This window comes from Oncorhynchus masou, unplaced genomic scaffold (assembly GCF_036934945.1).
Source record: "Oncorhynchus masou masou isolate Uvic2021 unplaced genomic scaffold, UVic_Omas_1.1 unplaced_scaffold_1028, whole genome shotgun sequence".
NCBI lineage: Eukaryota > Metazoa > Chordata > Actinopteri > Salmoniformes > Salmonidae > Oncorhynchus > Oncorhynchus masou.
The window spans coordinates 43,750-63,793 of record NW_026999973.1 but is presented as its reverse complement, the minus strand read 5'-3'; the positions used below and the strand labels follow the sequence as shown (position 1 = coordinate 63,793).

General features: G+C 45.1%; 1 protein-coding gene across 2 annotated transcripts in view; it reads right to left on the bottom strand.

Annotated features, from left to right (window-relative positions):
• Positions 1-20,044, bottom strand: part of LOC135528760 (rho GTPase-activating protein 17-like) — a 52,323-nt gene that overhangs the window by 605 nt on the left and 31,674 nt on the right. The window contains exons 4-16 of one of the 2 annotated variants that reach the window (XM_064957827.1): positions 18,489-18,565; positions 17,980-18,091; positions 17,793-17,869; positions 16,978-17,095; positions 7,513-7,581; positions 6,005-6,086; positions 5,105-5,232; positions 4,017-4,128; positions 1,792-1,873; positions 1,403-1,483; positions 1,167-1,280; positions 713-804; positions 443-560 (exon numbers count right to left, since the gene is read on the bottom strand). In XM_064957827.1, coding sequence (XP_064813899.1) covers positions 443-560; positions 713-804; positions 1,167-1,280; positions 1,403-1,483; positions 1,792-1,873; positions 4,017-4,128; positions 5,105-5,232; positions 6,005-6,086; positions 7,513-7,581; positions 16,978-17,095; positions 17,793-17,869; positions 17,980-18,091; positions 18,489-18,565 — 1,262 coding nt within the window. Of the gene's footprint in view, positions 1-101; positions 561-712; positions 805-1,166; positions 1,281-1,402; positions 1,484-1,791; positions 1,874-4,016; positions 4,129-5,104; positions 5,233-6,004; positions 6,087-7,512; positions 7,582-16,977; positions 17,096-17,792; positions 17,870-17,979; positions 18,092-18,488; positions 18,566-20,044 lie in introns of those variants that run through there. The other variant, XM_064957828.1, reaches the window with a different exon arrangement.

The window sequence follows — 20,044 nt, the reverse complement described above, 5'->3', positions numbered from 1 at the left end:
AAGTGAGGGTTAATCCTTATATCTCCTGAAAGAATGTGTTAAATTTAAGAACAATTCTTAGGTGAATAAAAGTGTGCTTATTCATCACATTCACCGCTGGCCTCGGTTTAAACACACATTTTATTGGTTTGTTTCTTCAATCATCTTACATATCGGTAATACTGTAGTGTTAAAACACACACAAACACATTGGAATGGGCTTTCACAAACTGGGATTCTGGATTCACAAACTGTCTCCTAGGGTATAGCTTGGACTTTATGAAGAAGGCAGTGGCTGTTCCTGCTCCCCAGCAGGTGTTTCCTTGACTGTGATGGACTCGTCAGCCACTACATAGAGGGCTGAGACGGCCGCTGCCCCCTGGACTCCTGCCTGGTCAGTGTCCGGGCATGGATGCTGAGACCTGGGCTGGGACGGGGGCTGCTATGGGGGTAGGACAGGTACCTGTCTTTGCGGGGAGTGTCCCCGTCCACCAGGCTTCCGGGACGTCGCCTCTCGAAAGGGCCTGGGTCAGGTTCAGGGGTCATGGCCACGAACATACCCGACACGTTAAAGTCCACGTCTGGTGAGAAGTGAAACACAGAGGTCAGCAAACAAGACAACGGGCATTTCCTGTTCTATGTCGAGTGAGGAGTAACTTAGGAGTAACATAGTCACTTAGATAAAGACTTTCTGTAACACAATCCCTCCCAGGTTCAAGTAGAGGTCTCTTACCATCTGGGAAGAACCAGTCAGCGTGCTGGATGATGGGTTCTATGATGGCCACCACATGGACCGAGGTAGCAGCAGCCATCTCTGCCAGAGTCCTGGGGACAGAGACAGAGATCAACATCAATGAAACATCAAGCTAAATTAACTACTGTACAACACTACTAATGCTAATTGTTTACCTCAAATGAAGGGATGGATTTGTAGAAATAAGTAGATGGGGAAGCACTGCTAAGGTACACAATGGTGTTTTTTTGTAGACAGAAGGTGCTCTTTGGTAAAAGGGGTAAATGGGTCATCAAAAAGAAAGGAGGACCAAGGCACTTGGAAACAACGATTTTAAACGTGTTATCTTTGTTTCCATGGAACGTGCCATACAAATAAAGGAAGTGTTACGAATTATAAGAAGAGTGCCTTGGTCCTTTCTTTTTGATGCATGGGATGGATGTGTATTGCTCACCCCTCAGTCTTGGACCAGAGCAGGTTGGGTCCCAGCACTATGGCGATGTTACTGGGAGTCATCTTATTCACCTCACTGTCCTGGGCCAGCTTGGCTAGGAACTTTACCAGATACCTGCAAACAAAATCCCAATGGGGTATTGAACCATAGACCTTGTGTGCATCTCATAAATAAATCACCTTTGGGAGCATGGAATTCCAATGGTGGACGATTATGTTTCCAACATTGACACTCACCTGAAGTTGGCCTTGTGGTTCTTTGGCAAACCGTCACATGCCACCCACAAAGCCTGAAGCCTCCTGTCTGGGTCAGACATACTGTACAACACAACATTACACACCCAAATAAGATGGTACAATGTTTCACAGTCTCTGTAATAAACACTTGTTGGGTTTGGGTCGTATTCATTAGGGCACACCATAGCAAGACTCTTTGCAACGGAAAACGCAAAAAATGATTCATTATTTGCCAAATCCGCGTTTCGGTCCGTTTTCTTCTGTTTTGTGCCTAGTGAATACGAGCATGGTCTTGAAAAGTGTTTCACTGCAGAGTGTGATGAGTATATTCTCCAGTGTATTTGTGGACAGTGAATCATTGCGTACAGGTGGATATGTAGTAGTCTTACTTGGAGGCTTGTGTCCACTCATCATACAGTGAGAAGGTCAAAAGGGGTTCAGGCAGCTCTCTGAGATAGGACTTCAGGGCTCCTAGACAGAGACAACACAACCACAAATATGGTTCATTATAGAACATAAACTGAATGGGGTTCAGGCAGCTCTCTGAGGTAGGACTTCAAGGATCCTGGACAGAGACAACACAACCACAAATATGGTTCATTATAGTACATGAACTGAATGGGGTTCAATTGTGCTTTTGGAAGTAGTGGGACTGTCCTCCTAAAATCAAATCAAAGTGTATTTGTCACGTGCGCCAAATACAACAGGTGTAGACCTTACAGTGAAATGCTTACTTACAGGCACTAACCAACAGTACAATTTCTAAGTAAACAACAGGTATTAATTGAACAATAGATAAGGAAATAAAAAACAACAGTAAAAAGACAGTGAATAATAACAGTAGTGAGGCTATATACAGACACTGGTTATTCGGGCTGATTGAGGTAGTATGTACATGTAGGGATGGTTAAAGTGAGTATGCATATATGATAAACAGAGTAGCAGCAGTGTGAAGAGGGGTTGGGACACACACACACACACACACACAATGCAAATAGTCCGGGTAGCCATTTGAATACCTGTTCAGGAGTCTTATGGCTTGGAGGTAAAAGCTGTTGAGAAGGATTTTGGTCCTAGACTTGGCAGTGCGGTACCGCTTGCCTTGCGGTAGTAGAGAGATCAGTCTATGACTGGGTGGGATCTTTGACAATTTTTAGGGCCTTCCTCTGACACTGCCTGGTATAGAGATCCTGGATGGCAGGAAGCTTGGCCCCAGTGATGTACTGGGTCGTACCCTCTTTACAACTGTCTTGGTGTGCTTGGACAACTCTAGTTTGTTGGTGAAGTGGACACCAAGGAACTTGAAGCTTTCAACCTCCTCCTTTTCCTGTAGTCCACAATCATCTCTTTAGTCTTGGTTATGTTGAGGGATAGGTTATTATTCTGGCACCACCCAGCCAGGTCTCTAACCTCCTTCCTATAGGCTGTCTCGTCGTTGTCGGTGATCAGGCCTACCACTGTTGTGTTGTCTGTAAACCTATTGATGGTGTTGGAGTCGTACCTGGCCACGCAGTCGTGGGTGAACAGGGAGTACAGGAAGGGACTGAGCACGCACCCCTGAGGGACTCCAGTGTTGAGGATCAGCGTGGCAGATGTGTTGCTACCTACCCTCACCACCTGGGGGCAGCCCGTGAGGAAGTCCAGGATCCAGTTGCAGAGGGAGGTGTTTAGTCCCCGGATCCTTAGCTTAGTGATGAGCTTTGAGAGTACTATGGCGTTGAATCCTGAGCTGTAGTCAATGAATAGCATTCTCACGTAGGTATTCCTTTTGTCCAGGTGGGAAAGGGCAGTGTGGAGTGCAATAGAGATTGCATCATCTGTGGATCTGTTTGGGCGGTATGCAAATTGCAGTGGGTCTAGGGTTTCTGGGATAATGGTGTTGATGTGAGCCATTACCAGCCTTTCAAAGCACTTCATCGCTTCGGACTTGAGTGCTATGGATCTGTAGTCATTTAGGCAGGTTGCCTTAGTGTTCTTGGGCACAGGGACTATAGTGGTCTGCTTGAAACATGTTGGTATTACAAACTCAATCAGGGACATTTGCCAGCGACACTTGCCAGTTGGTCAGCACATGCCCGGAGTACACATCCTGGTAATCCGTCTGGCCCCGCGGCCTTGTGAATGTTGACCTGTTTAAAGGTCTTACTCACGTCGGCTACGGAGAGCGTGATCACACAGTTGTCCGGAACAGCTGATGCTCTCATGCATGCCTCAGTATTGCTTGCCTCGAAGCGAGAATAGAAGTGATTTCTCTCGTCTGGTAGGCTCTTGTCACTGGGCAGCTTGCAGCTGTGCTTCCCTTTGTAGTCTGTAATAGTTTGCAAGCCCTGTCACATAAGACGAGTGTCGGAGCCGGTGTAGTATGATTCAATCTTAGCCCGATGTTGGCGCTTTGCCTGTTTGATGGCTCGTCAGAGGGCATAGCAGGATACATGATACTTTTCAACTCAAATATACACCATTCCCACTGGACTGAATACGGTCTCAAATCCAAAGATTGCAGATTGTATTGTCTTCCACTGTGCACCCCCAAATTCAACCCCTGCATAGACTATTGAGAGTAAAGGGGAACGAAAACAACTTTAATGAGTTATGTAAGGGAAATGGGTCATACCAGCTACAGCATGGGGGTCGGAGTAAAACTCCTCTAACTGGGAGGTGGAACAGTCCAGCGCTGCCTTCAGCTTCTTTAGTTTGGAGGCCCCAGCAGTGATTCGGAACAGACCCTGAGAAGAGAGAGATACACTTTTAAAGTCTTAAAGTTTACAAATGTTTATTTCTTCATAGAAAATTAGAACTGGTTCAACAAACTAACCACAGTTAGATACAAATATAAATGAGGGAAAATGACAACTTGCATTGAATTGAGAAGCTCTTTGAGGGGGAAATGGATGTCTACTTTCTGTTCTAAAATTAGAGAAGGCTGTCTGGTTTGGGTATGACTGAGACAAGGAAGGAGGGAGAAAATAGATACCATCATATCACATCTAGAGATACGAGTCTTTGAGGTTGAGCGAAGGATATTTGCAACAACAGTTCTGACTGTATAAAAAGAAACGAAAGCGTTACAGTTGAAAACTTCCCTCCAAGGCACGAGGCTGGTTAACCAACCAAAGAACCAGACCACAGATGTCATCAGTACCAGACCGTAGGCTCTTACTCAGCATGTGTGTGAAATGGCAATTGCCTACTCTTCTGTCTGTAACATGTTGGTCTTGATCATAAAGGAGTGAGTAGTTTGCTACACATTAGATATGGATAGGGTGACTTACCCTCAATAACTAGTAGTGAAATGAGACCTAGTGAGAAGCACTATAAAAACACTAGCCCAGGTTTACCCAACTGGCGGCCCGCGGTCCAAATGATTTGAATTGTCCCCCCAAGTTTTTGTTGGACCTGACAGACTGTAGAAACACCAGCAAATCAGCTCCAAGTGTTTTTCATTTTGGAAATCTGTTCCAAAGCATTCCCACCCATAATAGAGAGATATACAGTATGTGATCGTATACAAATGTAAGCAAGGTTTGAAATTATTATGTTTTAGTCCAATATTATATCTGTTTGGGCTTCTTGCAGTCAATTTGCAGTCTACAAATGATTTGTAATTCTATTCTGGCCCCCTGACCATCCACTCAAGAAAAGATCTAGTTGATCCCTGCGCTAGTCCATTCTTTTCCTCATCATCGTCATGGTGATGGTTACCTCCTCCTTCATGCCAGTCTCCAGCAGCATCATGACACAGGCCTCTAAGGGCAGGGCGATCTCACGGTTACTCCTCTTCAGGTGCTCTTCCAGAGCCGTGCCGTACGCAGGCTTCTCCATCCATGAGTCTGTACACAGGGCACAACATGGCCGCCAGCGTAGGTCAGTTTCATTATCATGAACCGTATGTGAGGAAACAAAGATTCTGTTCTGACTGCTAGTTTATTCCTGTCATTTTAGAGCACGACTAACCGATTGCTCACTAATAACCAACTGCATCTTAGCACATGTCATTAATGGATCTGTTCCAGAGTGAGACCAGGGCCTCTATTCAAAAAGCGCTCAGAGTAGGACTGCTGATCTAGGACCAGTTTAGCCGTTCAGTTCATAATGAATCAGCTTTATACAGACAGGGGGATACCGGCCCAGATGTGACTGTAGATGTTTTTAAGACAATAGAGCCATTTTCACTCAAATCTCATTTAACCTGATTCAATCTAATTCCTATTTCATTAAGTCAGAGAAAAACTGCTCATTAGCACCTCTTTGTTTTACTGCTAAGGAAATGAAGAGCCAAGACTTAACAAACAGATGCCAGTAAAGTCACTTGAGATTTTCTCTTTTTATATCAAACCTTTATCAGACTCGGTATCCTACTTAACATGACATGAACAGTTGGCTGTGCTTTGTGAATAGTGGCTTTGAAATGAAAGAGACTACTGGTTAGAGGTAACACATATCTGACCAAGGTGATGCAGTCAGAACATTCATTGCATGAAGTGAGAAAGCATTTTGAATCAACATTCAGCTGAATTTATTCTTGCAGGGGAAGAACATTAATGTTTGGTATTTTATCAAGAAAATTGTTAACAGGTTTTGATTCATTAAGGTCTCCTTTACCGTTCTGTGCCTGTATGGTCGGCAGGACTCCTTCCAGAGCAGCCAGAGACCTCCTGTGGTAGTCAGCCTGGGCCTCTACCAACTGATACACGTTCACATGGCATCACACATTCACATGGCATCACACACATTCACATGGCATCACACATTCACATGGCATCTCACACATTCACATGGCATCACACACATTCACATGGCATCACACATTCACATGGCATCACACACATTCACATGGCATCACACACATTCACATGGCATCACACATTCACATGGCATCACACACATTCACATGGCATCACACATTCACATGGCATCACACATTCACATGACATCACACACATTCACATGGCATCACACACATTCACATGGCATCACACACATTCACATGGCATCACACACATTCACATGGCATCACACATTCACATGGCATCACACACATTCACATGGCATCACACACATTCACATGGCATCACACACATTCACATGGCATCACACACATTCACATGGCATCACACACATTCACATGGCATCACACACATTCACATGGCATCACACACATTCACATGGCATCACACACAAACACATGGCATCACACATTCACATGGCATCACACACATTCACATGGCATCATTCACATGGCATCACACACATTCACATGGCATCACACACATTCACATGGCATCACACACATTCACATGGCATCACACATTCACATGGCATCACACATTCACATGGCATCACACACATTCACATGGCATCACACACATTCACATGGCATCACACATTCACATGGCATCACACATTCACATGGCATCACACATTCACATGGCATCACACACATTCACATGGCATCACACACATTCACATGGCATCACACATTCACATGGCATCACACACATTCACATGGCATCACACACATTCACATGGCATCACACACATTCACATGGCATCACACATTCACATGGCATCACACATTCACATGGCATCACACATTCACAAGGCATCACACACATTCACATGGCATCACACATTCACATGGCATCACACACATTCACATGGCATCACACACATTCACATGGCATCACACACATTCACATGGCATCACACACATTCACATGGCATCACACACATTCACATGGCATCACACACATTCACATGGCATCACACATTCACATGGCATCACACACATTCACATGGCATCACACACATTCACATGGCATCACACACATTCACATGGCATCACATACATTCACATGGCATCACACATTCACATGGCATCACACATTCACATGGCATCACACATTCACATGGCATCACACACAATTATATTGTATCACATTCAATTTATTCCAAATGCCACACCTTAAATTCCCTGGGGGTCAAGAAAGTTATTCAATCCAATACTTCCCTACTGTAATGTAACATGTCAAATGATGAGCTAATGTGGGTGAAATGTGATCTGAAGGAAATGATGATGTTATGATATAGCCAGGATGAAGGATACTCACAATAACATAGTATCGGGCGTAGTCGCCCTCCTTGGAGGAGAAGTTGTACATGTCAGCAGACAGCTGGTCCTGAGGAAGGAAGACGTGAACATCAGCATCTTGTCCCTCCAAATGTGGTGGAGACCCACTTCTGATTGGGTCTACACCACAGAGATAGAGTATTCATCCTCGACACAGAAGGGGGGAGTCTGTTTGGGAAAGGGGGCCGAGACGGAGGTCTTGAAGCTGCAACACCCATTGTGGTTAATAAATCTAGCCTTTCTTTGATATCCCTCTGGATCATTGAACCTGAACATTGAACCTGACAATGTGAATAGCATGTATAGGTAACTGACAGCACAGTCACGGCCCTTTAATAACATAGCCCTAATAACATGTATGTCAGGTTCTGTTCATACCTGTCACAATAACCTTCTGTTTATACCCCTGTAACAATAACCTTCTGTTCATACCTGTCACAATAACCTTCTGTTCATACCTGTCACAATAACCTTCTGTTCATACCCCTGTAACAATAACCTTCTGTTCATACCCCTGTCACAATAACCTTCTGTTCATACCCCTGTCACAATAACCTTCTGTTCATACCCCTGTCACAATAACCTTCTGTTCATACCCCTGTCACAATAACCTTCTGTTCATACCCCTGTCACAATAACCTTCTGTTCATACCCCTGTCACAATAACCTTCTGTTCATACCCCTGTCACAATAACCTTCTGTTCATACCCCTGTCACAATAACCTTCTGTTCATACCCCTGTCACAATATCCTTCTGTTTATACCCCTGTCACAATAACCTTCTGTTTATACCCCTGTCACAATAACCTTCTGTTCATACTCCTGTCACAATAACCTTCTGTTCATACCTGTCACAATAACCTTCTGTTCATACTCCTGTCACAATAACCTTCTGTTCATACCTGTCACAATAACCTTCTGTTCATACCCCTGTCACAATAACCTTCTGTTCATACTCCTGTCACAATAACCTTCTGTTTATACCCCTGTCACAATAACCTTCTGTTTATACCCCTGTCACAATACCCTTCTGTTCATACTCCTGTCACAATAACCTTCTGTTCATACCTGTCACAATAACCTTCTGTTCATACTCCTGTCACAATAACCTTCTGTTCATACCTGTCACAATAACCTTCTGTTCATACCCCTGTCACAATAACCTTCTGTTCATACCCCTGTCACAATAACCTTCTGTTCATACCCCTGTAACAATAACCTTCTGTTCATACCTGTCACAATAACCTTCTGTTCATACCCCTGTCACAATAACCTTCTGTTCATACCCCTGTAACAATAACCTTCTGTTCATACCCCTGTCACAATAACCTTCTGTTCATACCCCTGTCACAATAACCTTCTGTTCATACCTGTCACAATAACCTTCTGTTCATACCCCTGTCACAATAACCTTCTGTTCATACCCCTGTCACAATAACCTTCTGTTCATACCCCTGTAACAATAACCTTCTGTTCATACCCCTGTCACAATAACCTTCTGTTCATACCTGTCACAATAACCTTCTGTTCATACCCCTGTCACAATAACCTTCTGTTCATACCCCTGTCACAATAACCTTCTGTTCATACCCCTGTCACAATAACCTTCTGTTCATACCCCTGTCACAATAACCTTCTGTTCATACCCCTGTCACAATAACCTTCTGTTTATACCCCTGTCACAATAACCTTCTGTTCATACCCCTGTCACAATAACCTTCTGTTCATACCCCTGTCACAATAACCTTCTGTTTATACCCCTGTCACAATAACCTTCTGTTCATACCCCTGTCACAATAACCTTCTGTTCATACCCCTGTCACAATAACCTTCTGTTCATACCCCTGTCACAATAACCTTCTGTTCATACCCCTGTCACAATAACCTTCTGTTCATACCCCTGTCACAATAACCTTCTGTTCATACCCCTGTCACAATAACCTTCTGTTCATACCTGTCACAATAACCTTCTGTTCATACCTGTCACAATAACCTTCTGTTCATACCCCTGTCACAATAACCTTCTGTTCATACCCCTGTCACAATAACCTTCTGTTCATACCCCTGTCACAATAACCTTCTGTTCATACCCCTGTCACAATAACCTTCTGTTCATACCCCTGTCACAATAACCTTCTGTTCATACCTGTCACAATAACCTTCTGTTCATACCCCTGTCACAATAACCTTCTGTTCATACCCCTGTCACAATAACCTTCTGTTCATACCCCTGTCACAATAACCTTCTGTTCATACCCCTGTCACAATAACCTTCTGTTCATACCCCTGTCACAATAACCTTCTGTTCATACCCCTGTCACAATAACCTTCTGTTCATACCCCTGTCACAATAACCTTCTGTTCATACCCCTGTCACAATAACCTTCTGTTCATACCCCTGTCACAATAACCTTCTGTTCATACCCCTGTCACAATAACCTTCTGTTCATACCCCTGTCACAATAACCTTCTGTTCATACCCCTGTCACAATAACCTTCTGTTCATACCCCTGTCACAATAACCTTCTGTTCATACCCCTGTCACAATAACCTTCTGTTCATACCCCTGTCACAATAACCTTCTGTTCATACCCCTGTCACAATAACCTTCTGTTCATACCCCTGTCACAATAACCTTCTGTTCATACCCCTGTCACAATAACCTTCTGTTCATACCCCTGTCACAATAACCTTCTGTTCATACCCCTGTCACAATAACCTTCTGTTCATACCCCTGTCACAATAACCTTCTGTTCATACCCCTGTCACAATAACCTTCTGTTCATACCCCTGTCACAATAACCTTCTGTTCATACCCCTGTCACAATAACCTTCTGTTCATACCCCTGTCACAATAACCTTCTGTTCATACCCTGTCACAATAACCTTCTGTTCATACCCCTGTCACAATAACCTTCTGTTCATACCCCTGTCACAATAACCTTCTGTTCATACCCCTGTCACAATAACCTTCTGTTCATACCCCTGTCACAATAACCTTCTGTTCATACCCCTGTCACAATAACCTTCTGTTCATACCCCTGTCACAATAACCTTCTGTTCATACCCCTGTCACAATAACCTTCTGTTCATACCCCTGTCACAATAACCTTCTGTTCATACCCCTGTCACAATAACCTTCTGTTCATACCCCTGTCACAATAACCTTCTGTTCATACCCCTGTCACAATAACCTTCTGTTCATACCCCTGTCACAATAACCTTCTGTTCATACCCCTGTCACAATAACCTTCTGTTCATACCCCTGTCACAATAACCTTCTGTTCATACCCCTGTCACAATAACCTTCTGTTCATACCCCTGTCACAATAACCTTCTGTTCATACCCCTGTCACAATAACCTTCTGTTCATACCCTGTCACAATAACCTTCTGTTCATACCCCTGTCACAATAACCTTCTGTTCATACCCCTGTCACAATAACCTTCTGTTCATCTGTTCCCCTGTCACAATAACCTTCTGTTCATACCCCTGTCACAATAACCTTCTGTTCATACCCCTGTCACAATAACCTTCTGTTCATACCCCTGTCACAATAACCTTCTGTTCATACCCCTGTCACAATAACCTTCTGTTCATACCCCTGTCACAATAACCTTCTGTTCATACCCCTGTCACAATAACCTTCTGTTCATACCCCTGTCACAATAACCTTCTGTTCATACCCCTGTCACAATAACCTTCTGTTCATACCCCTGTCACAATAACCTTCTGTTCATACCCCTGTCACAATAACCTTCTGTTCATACCCCTGTCACAATAACCTTCTGTTCATACCCCTGTCACAATAACCTTCTGTTCATACCCCTGTCACAATAACCTTCTGTTCATACCCCTGTCACAATAACCTTCTGTTCATACCCCTGTCACAATAACCTTCTGTTCATACCCCTGTCACAATAACCTTCTGTTCATACCCCTGTCACAATAACCTTCTGTTCATACCCCTGTCACAATAACCTTCTGTTCATACCCCTGTCACAATAACCTTCTGTTCATACCAGTCACAATAACCTTCTGTTCATACCAGTCACAATAACCTTCTGTTCATACCCCTGTCACAATAACCTTCTGTTCATACCCCTGTCACAATAACCTTCTGTTCATACCCCTGTCACAATAACCTTCTGTTCATACCCCTGTCACAATAACCTTCTGTTCATACCCCTGTCACAATAACCTTCTGTTCATACCCCTGTCACAATAACCTTCTGTTCATACCCCTGTCACAATAACCCCCTGTTCATACCCCTGTCACAATAACCTTCTGTTCATACCCCTGTCACAATAACCTTCTGTTCATACCCCTGTCACAATAACCTTCTGTTCATACCCCTGTCACAATAACCCCCTGTTCATACCCGTCACAATAACCCCCTGTTCATACCCCTGTCACAATAACCTTCTGTTCATACCCCTGTCACAATAACCCCCTGTTCATACCCGTCACAATAACCCCCTGTTCATACCCCTGTCACAATAACCCCTGTTCATACCCCTGTCACAATAACCCCTGTTCATACCTGTCACAATAACCTTCTGTTCATACCCCTGTCACAATAACCTTCTGTTCATACCCCTGTCACAATAACCCTCTGTTCATACCCCTGTCACAATAACCCTCTGTTCATACCCCTGTCACAATAACCCTCTGTTCATACCCCTGTCACAATAACCTTCTGTTCATACCCCTGTCACAATAACCTTCTGTTCATACCCCTGTCACAATAACCTTCTGTTCATACCCCTGTCACAATAACCTTCTGTTCATACCCCTGTCACAATAACCTTCTGTTCATACCCCTGTCACAATAACCTTCTGTTCATACCAGTCACAATAACCTTCTGTTCATACCCCTGTCACAATAACCTTCTGTTCATACCCCTGTCACAATAACCTTCTGTTCATACCCCTGTCACAATAACCTTCTGTTCATACCCCTGTCACAATAACCTTCTGTTCATACCCCTGTCACAATAACCTTCTGTTCATACCCCTGTCACAATAACCCCTGTTCATACCCCTGTTCACAATAACCTTCTGTTCATACCCCTGTCACAATAACCTTCTGTTCATACCCCTGTCACAATAACCTTCTGTTCATACCCCTGTCACAATAACCTTCTGTTCATACCCCTGTCACAATAACCCCCTGTTCATACCCCTGTCACAATAACCTTCTGTTCATACCCCTGTCACAATAACCTTCTGTTCATACCCCTGTCACAATAACCTTCTGTTCATACCCCTGTCACAATAACCCCTGTTCATACCCCTGTCACAATAACCCCCTGTTCATACCCCTGTCACAATAACCCCTGTTCATACCCCTGTCACAATAACCCCCTGTTCATACCCCTGTCACAATAACCTTCTGTTCATACCCCTGTCACAATAACCTTCTGTTCATACCCCTGTCACAATAACCTTCTGTTCATACCCCTGTCACAATAACCTTCTGTTCATACCTGTCACAATAACCCCCTGTTCATACCTGTCACAATAACCCCCTGTTCATACCCCTGTCACAATAACCCCCTGTCTGTTCATACCCCTGTCACAATAACCCCTGTCACAATAACCCCTGTCACAATAACCTTCTGTTCATACCCCTGTCACAATAACCCTCTGTTCATACCCCTGTCACAATAACCCTCTGTTCATACCCCTGTCACAATAACCCCCTGTTCATACCCCTGTCACAATAACCCTCTTTTCAGCCAGGTCATCAGATATGATCCTGTCATGATTAAGAAGCCTTAGCTGGAATATGCCGCCATCTTTTCAACTTTACCTCCAGTCATTAGAGCAGGAAGGTATTCCCAATTTCCCAAGGTCATCTAGGAATACTGGGAATATCAGGAGTGTGTGCTCTCATGCTGCCCTGTATTGTCCCTAGACGTTCCTTTGTACTGAGTTTTTTCATAGTGCTGGAAACCTACTTCTACCACTTTGCCCACCCATTACATCCTCTGCTGTATGTGTACCACTTTGCCCACCCATTACATCCTCTGCTGTATGTGCACCACTTTGCCCACCCATTACATCCTCTGCTGTATGTGTACCACTTTGCCCACCCATTACATCCTCTGTTCATACCCCTGTACAATAACCTTTGTTCATACCCCATTACATAACCTCTGCTGTATGTCACCACTTTGCCCATTACATCCTCTGCTGTATGTGTCACCACTTTGCCCACCCATTACATCCTCTGCTGTATGTGTACCACTTTGCCCACCCATTACATCCTCTGCTGTATGTGTACCACTTTGCCCACCCATTACATCCTGTTCTGCTGTATGTGTACCACTTTGCCCACCCATTACATCCTCTGCTGTATGTGTACCACTTTGCCCATTACATCCTCTGCTGTCATGTGTCACAATAACTTTGCCCACCCATTACATCCTCTGCTGTATGTGTACCACTTTGCCCACCCATTACATCCTCTGCTGTATGTGCACCACTTCACCCATTACATCCTCTGTTCATATGTGTACCACTACCCCTGCCCACCCATTACATCCTCTGCTGTATGTGTACCACTTTGCCCACCCATTACATCCTCTGCTGTATGTGCACCACTTTGCCCACCCATTACATCCTCTGCTGTATGTGCACCACTTTGCCCACCCATTACATCCTCTGCTGTATGTGCACCACTTTGCCCACCCATTACATCCTCTGCTGTATGTGCACCACTTTGCCCACCCATTACATCCTCTGCTGTATGTGTACCACTGTTCACACCCATTACATCCCTGCTGTATGTCACAATAACCACTTTGCCCATTACATCCTCTGCTGTATGTGTACCACTTTGCCCACCCATTACATCCTCTGCTGTATGTGCACCACTTTGCCCACCCATTACATCCTCTGTTCATGTCACCACTTTTACCCATTACATCCTCTGCTGTATGTGCACCACTTTGTTCCCACCCATTACATCCTCTGCTGTATGTGCACCACTTTGCCCACCCATTACATCCTCTGCTGTATGTGTACCACTTTGCCCATTACATCCTCTGCTGTATGTGCACCACTTTGCCCACCCATTACATCCTCTGCTGTACCCCTGTCACAATAACCACTGTTGCCATACCCATTACATCCTCTGCTGTATGTGCACCACTTTGCCCACCCATTACATCCTCTGCTGTATGTGCACCACTTTGCCCATTACATCCTCTGCTGTATGTGTACCACTTTGCCCACCCATTACATCCTCTGCTGTATGTGTACCACTTTGCCCACCCATTACATCCTCTGCTGTATGTGTACCACTTTGCCCACCCATTACATCCTCTGCTGTATGTGTACCACTTTGCCCACCCATTACATCCTCTGCTGTATGTGTACCACTTTGCCCATTACATCCTCTGCTGTATGTGTACCACTTTGCCCACCCATTACATCCTCTGCTGTATGTGTACCACTTTGCCCACCCATTACATCCTCTGCTGTATGTGTACCACTTTGCCCACCCATTACATCCTCTGCTGTATGTGTACCACTTTGCCCACCCATTACATCCTCTGCTGTATGTGCACCACTTTGCCCACCCATTACATCCTCTGCTGTATGTGCACCACTTTGCCCATTACATCCTCTGCTGTATGTGTACCACTTTGCCCACCCATTACATCCTCTGCTGTATGTGTACCACTTTGCCCACCCATTACATCCTCTGCTGTATGTGTACCACTTTGCCCACCCATTACATCCTCTGATGTATGTGTACCACTTTGCCCACCCATTACATCCTCTGCTGTATGTGTACCACTTTGCCCACCCATTACATCCTCTGCTGTATGTGCACCACTTTGCCCATTACATCCTCTGCTGTATGTGTACCACTTTGCCCATTACATCCTCTGCTGTATGTGTACCACTTTGCCCACCCATTACATCCTCTGCTGTATGTGCACCACTTTGCCCACCCATTACATCCTCTGCTGTATGTGTACCACTTTGCCCACCCATTACATCCTCTGCTGTATGTGTACCACTTTGCCCATTACATCCTCTGCTGTATGTGCACCACTTTGCCCACCCATTACATCCTCTGCTGTATGTGTACCACTTTGCCCCCATTACATCCTCTGCTGTATGTTACCACTTTGCCCACCCATTACATCCTCTGCTGTATGTGCACCACTTTGCCCACCCATTACATGTGCACCACTTTGCCCACCCATTACATCCTCTGCTGTATGTGTACCACTTTGCCCACCCATTACATCCTCTGCTGTATGTGTACCACTTTGCCCACCCATTACATCCTCTGCTGTATGTGTACCACTTTGCCCACCCATTACATCCTCTGCTGTATGTGTACCACTTTGCCCACCCATTACATCCTCTGCTGTATGTGTACCACTTTGCCCACCCATTACATCCTCTGCTGTATGTGTACCACTTTGCCCACCCATTACATCCTCTGCTGTATGTGCACCACTTTGCCCACCCATTACATCCTCTGCTGTATGTGCACCACTTTGCCCATTACATCCTCTGCTGTATGTGTACCACTTTGCCCACCCATTACATCCTCTGCTGTATGTGCACCACTTTGCCCACCCATTACATCCTCTGCTGTATGTGCACCACTTTGCCCACCCATTACATCCTCTGCTGTATGTGCACCACTTTGCCCACCCATTACATCCTCTGCTGTATGTGCACCACTTTGCCCACCCATTACATCCTCTGCTGTATGTGCACCACTTTGCCCACCCATTACATCCTCTGCTGTATGTGCACCACTTTGCCCACCCATTACATCCTCTGCTGTATGTGTACCACTTTGCCCACCCATTACATCCTCTGCTGTATGTGCACCACTTTGCCCACCCATTACATCCTCTGCTGTATGTGTACCACTTTGCCCACCCATTACATCCTCTGCTGTATGTGCACCACTTTGCCCACCCATTACATCCTCTGCTGTATGTGCACCACTTTGCCCACCCATTACATCCTCTGCTGTATGTGCACCACTTTGCCCACCCATTACATCCTCTGATGTATGTGCACCACTTTGCCCACCCATTACATCCTCTGATGTATGTGCACCACTTTGCCCACCCATTACATCCTCTGATGTATGTGTACCACTTTGCCCACCCATTACATCCTCTGATGTATGTGCACATTTGGTGCCAATAGATCTCCCTTAAATGATATCAGTTCAATACACTATGAAAGTAAATACATGTTGACATGATTTCAGTGGAGACACTTGATATGGTGAATCAATCTGTAAAAAACAGCTGTTCTGTTTTTATCCCAAATCAATCTATAAAACAACAGCTTTTCTCCAGAGTCTTGTTACTACAGTATGCATGTTGCTCACGGGTGACCAGTTCCCTTTCATTGAAAATGTCTAACTCGACTTATGAATACTACCTACAGTACCTTACACATCTCCACTTTGTTCAGGGCCTCGTCCATCTCGTCTTTGAGAGTCTCAACCTTGGCGGCCGTGGCCTGGTAGTTGGTGGAAAAGTGAATAGACTTGCTTGCCTGCAACCACCTGGAACAAAAAGAAAATATCATGGAGATGTGGAACTTTGTCTAATCTATGTGTGAACATAGATTTTACTTGAGAAATGCACATACAACTTTTGCAAAATAAAAACATGTATTTGGCATAGCTTTATTTTTGGGGTTCTAGTCCAGTAGCTAGCTCTGGGGTTCTAGTCCAGTAGCTGGCTCTGGGGTTCTAGTCCAGTAGCTGGCTCTGGGGTTCTAGTCCAGTAGCTGGCTCTGGGGTTCTAGTCCAGTAGCTAGCTCTGGGGTTCTAGTCCAGTAGCTGGCTCTGGGGTTCTAGTCCAGTAGCTGGCTCTGGGGTTCTAGTCCAGTAGCTGGCTCTGGGGTTCTAGTCCAGTAGCTGGCTCTGGGGTTCTAGTCCAGTAGCTGGCTCTGGGGTTCTAGTCCAGTAGCTGGCTCTGGGGTTCTAGTCCAGTATCTGGCTCTGGGGTTCTAATCCAGTGACTGGCTCTGGGGTTCTAATCCAGTAAATGGCTCTGGGGTTCTAGTCCAGTAGCTGGCTCTGGGGGTTCTAGTCCAGTAACTGGCTCTGAGGTTCTAGTCCAGTAACTGGCTCTGAGGTTCTAGTCCAGTATCTGGCTCTGAGGTTCTAGTCCAGTATCTGGCTCTGGGGGTTCTAATACAGTACCTGGCTCTGGGGTTCTAGTCTAGTAACTGGCTCTGGGGTTGTAGTAGAGTACCTGGCCCTGGCTGAGTCATAGTCTAGGACTAGCTTAGCCAGCTGTTTCCTCTGTCTCAGGATGTTGGGAATGTCCACCTGGGTAGGTATAGGAGAGATCATAAATGGTGTCATTATCATTAGTATGACCATTGGCATGCTCAGTGTTATCAATGCCAGGGTAAGATATGGAGAGTGTTGGTGGTCACCTCTGCTAGCTGGTTGAGAGGTTCCAGGATGTCTCTCTCTAGCTGGACCTCGTGTTGCATCAGCTCAGACGCTAGTCTGCTCTCTGCCTCCCCACATACATCCATCATCTTACTGCCACACACACACACACATGTAAAGACACATATACACAGATAAACAGAGAGAAAGAGGAGAGAGAGAGACCATTATCACCGTGAAGCTGAGAGTAATATATATTGTAGGAATACCACAAACACATTTGGGGCCTTTTAAACAACCATATCCATCCCTGTATAACTAACTCTCACTAGTTTAGTCCTGGGATCTCATCATGTTCTGTGCTTATGGACTAACTTCCCTAACTGAATCTTTCTGAATCTGCATGTTGAACATGTTCAAACCATAGATATCATTGTCTGGTTTGCCAAACACAGATGCAGCCTGGTCTTGGACTAAGAAGCATGGAGAATCTCCATTGTACCTGGGAAACCAGCCCCATACATGTCTGCTGTCATTGCTCCACACTCACCCAATCAGTGACTCCTCCCCCAGCTGGCTTCCTCCATCCTGCATGGCCTGGGACAGTGCTGTCAGAGGGAGCTTTTTCTGTGGCAGGAAATACAGGCATCATGGGATTTGTAGTTCTATTGCTCAACACAAGACATGTTACTGTATCATCTTTCATCTCGGACAACCAGAACTAAAATGTTGTATTATGCGTCAGATGCTCTAAGTTCTGGGGGGAGACGTGTTAGAAAATATACTAATGAGACTAGCGAAGTGTCCACCCCTCGAAACACAAACTCTCAGCCAGTTCTGGGCAAGTCTATTTGGAATTATAAAGGTCCATGTATCGAACACGAGATAAGGAGACAATTCTGCAGTGAAAGTAATGACAGTAATGCCAGTCATATAATCATCACTGGGGCGGGTCTGGCTATCAGAGGATTGGAAAGATAGTGGAGGGTTTAGAGAGGCTTACTCCACATGTCTGTCCATTTAGTCTATCCTCTATTTACTGAGACATGCTGTGCAGTGATTGCAGAGGAGAGAGAACATTGAGATGATGACTAACTTGGGGAACTTCTCTAGCACTCAAACCCTACCATGAAATAACTAAAAATGACAGTAATTGCACATCTTTCATTGACATTAGTATGTGGTTAATGTGGATGTCTGAGTTCGAGGTAAGAGCTGTTCACAACACTTCTCCCTGAGAAGGAGAGATACAAGAGGAGAGGTAAAGAAGGAAAGATAGAAGAGGAGAGGGTGAGAAGGAGAGGTAGAGAAGGAGAGATAGAGAAGGAGAGATACAAGAGGAGAGATAGAGAAGGAGAGGTAGAGAAGGAGAGATACAAGAGGAGAGGTAAAGAAAGAAAGATAGAAGAGGAGAGGGTGAGAAGGAGAGGTAGAGGAGAGATAGAGAAGGAGAGATACAAGAGAGGGTGAGAAGGAGAGGTAGAGAAGGAGAGGTAGAAAGGAGAGATACAAGAGGAGATGAGAAGGAGAGGTAGAGAAGGAGAGATACAAGAGGAGAGGGTGAGAGGAGAGGTAGAGAAGGAGAGATACAAGAGGAGAGGGTGAGAAGGAGAGGTAGAGAAGGAGAGATACAAGAGGAGAGGGTGAGAAGGAGAGGTAGAGAAGGAGAGATACAAGAGGAGAGGGTGAGAAGGAGAGGTAGAGAAGGAGAGGGTGAGAAGGAGAGGTAGAGAAGGAGAGATACAAGAGGAGAGGTAAAGAAGGAAAGATAGAAGAGGAGAGGGTAAGAAGGAGAGGTAGAGAAGGAGAGATACAAGAGGAGAGGGTGAGAAGGAGAGGTAGAGAAGGAGAGGGTAAGAAGGAGAGGTAGAGAAGGAGAGATACAAGAGGAGAGGGTGAGAAGGAGAGGTAGAGAAGGAGAGGTAGAGAAGGAGAGGTAGAGAAGGAGAGGTACAAGAGGAGAGGTAAAGAAGGAAAGATAGAAGAGGAGAGGGTAAGAAGGAGAGGTAGAGAAGGAGAGATACAAGAGGAGAGGGTGAGAAGGAGCGGTAGAGAAGGAGAGATACAAGAGGAGAGGTAAAGAAGGAAAGATAGAAGAGGAGAGGG